The sequence below is a fragment of the Neoarius graeffei genome, chromosome 9, assembly GCF_027579695.1.
Source record: "Neoarius graeffei isolate fNeoGra1 chromosome 9, fNeoGra1.pri, whole genome shotgun sequence".
In the NCBI taxonomy this organism is placed as follows: Eukaryota; Metazoa; Chordata; class Actinopteri; order Siluriformes; family Ariidae; genus Neoarius; species Neoarius graeffei.
Window position 1 is genome coordinate 94033584 of NC_083577.1, and position 6354 is coordinate 94039937.

At 41.4% G+C, this 6354-nt stretch overlaps 1 protein-coding gene across 1 annotated transcript; it reads right to left on the reverse strand.

Moving 5' to 3' along the window:
* Positions 1-943: 943 nt before the first annotated feature.
* On the reverse strand, positions 944-5466 carry LOC132892098 (inhibitor of growth protein 1-like). Its single transcript, XM_060930493.1, has 2 exons — positions 5099-5466; positions 944-3156 (listed from the first exon to the last, which is right to left on the reverse strand). Exons 1-2 carry the CDS (start codon positions 5238-5240, stop codon positions 2360-2362), a joined length of 939 nt encoding a protein of 312 aa, XP_060786476.1. The 5' UTR covers positions 5241-5466; the 3' UTR covers positions 944-2359.
* Positions 5467-6354: the final 888 nt, after the last annotated feature.

The window sequence follows — 6354 nt, forward strand, 5'->3', positions numbered from 1 at the left end:
CATGTGACAAAGGTTTCTTCTTCTTTATCAGTGAAAATGCATGCATGTACATGTTGCACAAGTTATCACACCTGTTTTAATGAGAGTCAACCCACAATCAATGAAGTCAAACCAGTCTTAGTTGAGCAAGTCGGTAACGGTATTGCTTACTTTCACCATAAATTTTTATTTATAATGATTTTGGTCTATAGCTGTCAAAGGCCTCGGCTTTAAAACCGGTTCCCGCTGCGATGTCACACACTCAGGGCTGGCTGGCTCAGCGGGGCAGTGCCAATCACAACTTTGCAGTCGATTTTCACTCTCAAATATTATCTTTTTTTTATTCCCATTTATGCAGCATACAAGAGTCAAGGATGGAGATACTATCCACTCAGAAATTTATTTTAAAATAAAGGTTCTGTGTATCTGCTTTAAGTAAAAATTTGACTGTACAACTTTCACTTATATCAGAGTAACATTTGACCAGTTGGATCTGTACTTTGACTTAAGTAATGAAGTTGGGTACTTTATCCACCTCTGCTTTAAAAATACTTGATATTTTTGAGGTTTTGTTTGAGTAGTTTTTCTTTCATACTCGGTTGGTTCAGCAACACGCTCCAACATTTTGTTTTTCTCTACTCACGGTATACAAGCTGATATCCTAGTAGTAGAGTAGCCAATCATTGCTCATATCCAGTGAATGTGGATAGAATAAATATATTTCATGTCTAATATCCTGAGTGGTGCCTTGATGGCTCCGCCCCTTTTCCTTCCTCCGTGTAGAACAGGCTGAGAGGATGAAAAGCATTAATGGGAAACTTCGAGAGCGACAAAAACAGAGTGAGAACTACTAACATACGTGATCTCACTCTCTCACACACACACACACACACACACACACAGAGGACAGGGTGAAGTTGAAAATTTGTATTTCTATGAAAATAGAAAAAGGTGCAATCCAGGATGTGTATAATTCTGGTTTTATTGTAACTGTGGCACTGAATATGATGTAAACTGAAATACAAAAACGCAATGATATGAAATGCTGATATTGTGTACATAAAGAGATTTGAGAGTCATGCAGACCTGAATACAACTAGATGCAAATAGAGAAACTTTACAGAACTCCTCCAGGTTCCTGTGTGTGTTTATTTGGAATAAGAATTTCTACATTTCTCTTTAGTGAGGGAAAATAAACCAGAACCCGTGATAATGAAGACCGAACACAGCTGTTAAATGCCGGGGATAAACACTGAAAACATCGAACGCAAACTCATTACAGTCTGATACGAACAGAATTAGAATTAAAAAACAAACACACAGGACATCTCAAGCATTGACCCAGTACTTATTTAATTTCTGTACCAACGTCTATATTCTTCAAACAAAAACAAACAAACAAACAAACAAACAAACAAACAAACAAACGAAGTGCTGATTAAAACACTGCTTGGAAATAAACCATAAAAATAACATCTAAATAACTTTTCAAACTGTTCACCAAAACAAATTCACAGCAGTGTTTTTATTTAGAAGATGTCCTACGTTCACGCTAGCAAGTGATAAGTTACTTTTGGGTGTGGCCTGTCCAACGTTTTCTTAGTTCCGATGAGAAACAGTAGTAGCTGCGCTAAACGGTACACATTTTCAAAAGTTAACTCATTAAATCCAAACACACTTGAACCTTCTCGTTCTCAGCTTTGTACTCACTTCCTTCTTAGATTAGACGAACAAAGCAAACTAACTGCCAGCTACCAATGACCTCTGCTACATCCTTCAAGCTCGATTTTTCTTTTCTACACATTTAATGAGAGCTCATATATAACGCCACAAAACCATGGTGATGTTTTTCTTTCCGATTGTTGTGCATCAAACTGTAGACGGATCGTAAGCCGAAACTGAGGAATTGCTGCTCTAAACGAGCCGCCGGATTGGACCGAGGAATCATTCGAGCCAAGTGGGTGGATTTGTTACTTCTTTAGAAGGTCATACCAAACGTGCAGAGACTGAAGAAAATCAGAATCCGAAAGCTGTTGGTGAAATCCACAACGTTTTATTCGCAAAAACTTTAAACTGCAACAGCTGGCTGTAGATTTTCATTATAAAATTCAGTAAACAGGTTTTATGGAGGTTTTTTTTTTTATTTTATTTGAAGGGAAACGTAGGAATTTCTGCCCATAATAATCTCTCTCACACACAGTTGTATTGAACAGAGATACAGAACAAAAATTATACTAATAAAGCTGGTGTTTTCCTTTAATGCTGCTGCTTAATCATGTGAAATGAAGTGAAGTCCACATTTATTAACTTTCAGAGGAAAGGCACTAGGTGTGTCAGATAGAGAGAGAGAGAGAGAGAGAGAGAGAGAGAGAGAGAGAGACTACCTACTATAAGCCCTTTCCTTTTTTGCCCTCTCGAGGGTTTTGTCCATTGTCTTCTCGTTGTCCCCTCTGCATTTCGGACAGTACCACTTTCCCTTGGGCTTGTGGTGCAGGTCGACGCAGGAGAAGTGGAACCACTCGATGGGGCACTTGTCGTTGTCACAGCAGATCATCTCTCCATACGAAACCTGCTCACACAGGCAGTACGTGGGTTCGTTCGGGTCGATGGGGAGGTCTGTCGGAGACGCTTCTCTCTCCTGCTTCGCTTTGGACCTCTTTTTCTTTTTCGTCGACGATGTCGACGACGTCCTGGCCTTCTTCTCTTTTGGGGTGATGACGCTCACAGTGTCGTTGCTGTGCTCCAAACCACAATTGGAGTTGTCCCGATTTTCAGAGCCACTCTTTTGTCTCCGCGAACGCTTCCCGCTCACCTTATCCCCCGACCCTGGTATTTCCTCCCGCTTTCTGTCTGTCCCCGTTTTGCCCAGAGACATAAGCGGCGTAGACAGTGGTGTCAGGTTTACAGTCGTCACAGCAGGGGAAGCGGCGCTCCCAACGGACACGGTGCTCTCTGGGGAACTCTGACAAGCCTGGAAAAGCTCCACCTGCCACTCGAACTGACGAGTGCGGTTCTCCACCAGCTCCACCATCTGTCCCGCGATCTGGATCTTTTCATCTCCCAACTCTTGAGTACGGATCAGAGAGCGCTGAACGTGCTGGAGGAGACGCCGTCGCTGGAAAGGATCCGTTTCCTGCTTGTGCTTCTCATAAACGTCATTCAGCTCCTTCAGGATCTCTGAAAATGGACCAGTTAGGACAAATTAAGCTCCTGAAGACAAATGTGGGACAAACCTAGCTCATCAAACTACCAAACAAACAGTGAATGTCTTCTCAGTTGCATGAAGATTGTTGTAATTTTACAATGTGTAACAATCTACTGTTTTATCACTCTTGCGTTATGAAAAAACTCCTTTTTCATTTTCCAGTGAAATGTTATGTCCAGTGTCTCAGCAGTGGAGACATTTGGACAAAAGCTGTACTCAGACACCCAGCATGCACTGCAGCCATGACACAGAGACTCAGCTCGCGAGTGATCTATCTCCGAAAGGAGTGTGATGGTGTTGACACTGGGATTAGCATCAAAGTTTTGATCTTCTGGAGAAGAGTTTACAGACGAGGTGCTGAGAGATGGACAGAATAAAGACTAAAGCACCGCCGCAGTGCTCTTGTTCAGTAGAGATGATGTGAAGGGGGAATCCCAGTACAGCGCTATCAGCACTGTGGGTAATACAGGACACCATCAAGCTACATGAAAATAGATGAATGAATCTTGGACGCCACTAAAGATCACGTTCAAATCCACCGTCTGAGAACGATAAGCTTATTTTTGGTTCATGGTTTTGGAAATATAAACTAGACAGACATATCAAAAATGTTTTGTAGAAGTTGTCTGAACTGTAAATGTTTACATAAACACAATTAACTCTTACTTTTTCCCCTCCATGTCATTATTCTCACATCTTTACATCTGAGACCGTCACCACATCCAGATTTACTCCTCACAACCTTTACTCTGAGCTTTTATTTCCCGCTCATTAATAATTCATAATATTCCCTGATTTACATGTTTAAAGATGAATAACTGATTAATATTTCTGTCCCACTTCTTTCTCTTTCTGTCATGTTTTTAAACTCGTGTGTGAACAAATTATATTCTAACTAACTAAAAAAAAGAATCTCTTAACTTTACAAAACAGTTCGTTAACTTAATCCACTTTTCCAGCGTATTAACCAAAACCCAGCCATCATAACGCGCCGAACACCAGAATAGGGTTTGGTTTGTTTTTTATCTTTGTGTTTATTACTCATCCCCTTCGGACACAAGGAAACACGCTATGGAACTTCACCACTGTACACATCTCCGGAGGGATTAAATATAATACTTCTAACGTTAAAAAAAAGTGCTAATTTCACCGAACCCTAGCTAGCTGCTAGCATAAACACCTAGCTGTTTAGCATGGCTAGATACACTTATAAACGTAAGCTTTCTATTGCTAAAGCTAATAGGCGTTAGCTCGCTAATTTAGCATTCTTATCTTATTAATAACGGAAAAAGAATATTCTCGAGCTGGGCGTGGCAACCTGAACTTGTTGCCAGGGTAACGAATCACCGCGTAGACAAGTTAGCTAGCTGGATAAAGAATGTTAGCTTGGTTGATTAGCTTAGCCTAGATAATTTTACGAAATAAAATATATTTTAGCTGGAAAACTGAACATATTTCCAAAATAACGTCGCATTAAAAAAAGAAAATTAAAACTAACTGATTAGCTACATAAAAAAAAAGATTTCTTTAGCTAGTACAGAAAGACTGATCCGTTAGCGCGCTAGTTATGGACATGCTAACCAAGCTAACCAGGTTCCTGTGGAAAGCGTGATGTTTACTAGTGCAAATACGAATTATATAAATAAAACAATTTAATAATAGCGTAATTTGCTTAAATGAAGTTACCGCTTTTTCTGTAATTAGTATATAATGATAATAATAAGTTACAATCGAATGTATTCTGATTACAACAAAAACAGTTACATTAAATGGTAAAAGGTTTATTTCCCCAACATACAGGAAGCTGTCTGAGCTGTTTGTTTATTTCAGGGTTTTGTTTATTTGTTTGGCGGAACCCTGAACACTTGATTGGGTCTGAGCGTAAAGAGGCCGTGTCCAGTGTAATAAACCCACCTTGATATTTTGCATCTATCTCCCTCATGAGAGAAACCCCTCTCTGCAGGTCCAGCGGTAAAGACTCGACCAGCTCCAGGTACTCCTCCGCATAGCTGCAGAGCACAGGCACCGAGTCCCCGTTAGCAGCAGGGTTTAACATGCTGATCTCTCTCTACTTCCTGATTTCCTGCATTTACTCTGTCAGTCTGAGGGGAGTTCGAGGAGCTCCAGGGTTCTGATTAGTGTTGGACTGTAAGATCTTTCCCGTCCTGCCTCTGCTTTCACTGCGCTGCTGGAAGAATCGATCCATTACGGACCGAATCCTTTAAACGACTCTTTCGAGTGAGTCGAACTCGGGAGTCGATTCCCATTCATAAAGGGTTTCATAAAACATTTACGTCTCATCTCATTATCTGTAGCCGCTTTATCCTGTTCTACAGGGTCGCAGGCGAGCTGGATCCTATCCCAGCTGACTACGGGCGAAAGGCGGGGTTCACCCTGGACAAGTCGCCAGGTCATCACAGGGCTGACACATAGACACAGACAACCATTCACACTCACATTCACACCTACGCTCGATTTAGAGTCACCAGTTAACCTAACCTGCATGTCTTTGGACTGTGGGGGAAACCGGAGCACCCGGAGGAAACCCACGCGGACACGGGGAGAACATGCAAACTCCACACAGGAAGGCCCTCGCCGGCCCCGGGGCTCGAACCCAGGACCTTCTTGCTGTGAGGCGACAGAGCTAACCACTACACCACCATGCCACCCCTGTTCAGAGCATTTCAACCAAAAATATATTGGTTCGGAATCTGAAAAGTTGTTTCCCAGCTAGAACCAAAATATAGCTGGTTTTTCCAGCATGGACTGTGACATCATCAGTGGGTGTGTCATTAATTTGGAGAGGAAGCAGATTGCAACAATGGAAAAAGATACTTCATTAAAAAATGGACTGAAAACAAATAAAGCAATAACAGAACAAAGGCTTGCAGGTAATCAGTGTGAATCATCATCTTTCTACTACTGTTTACTTCCCTTGTGAATTGTGCCACACCCTCCATTCATGACGCATCCTTGATTACAACGGTTCTGCTCAAAACTGGTGAAAATGTGGGCTGGTTCGGTAGCTGGCACCAAGGTTCAAAGAATCCATATTTGCCAACTCTTCAGAATGAAAAGCAGTAGATCAGACTGTATGACATTGAAAAAACAGTGTAAAATGGTGCATTGCCCTGCATTCTGAGTAACATATTTGAAGAAAATTGATAGAG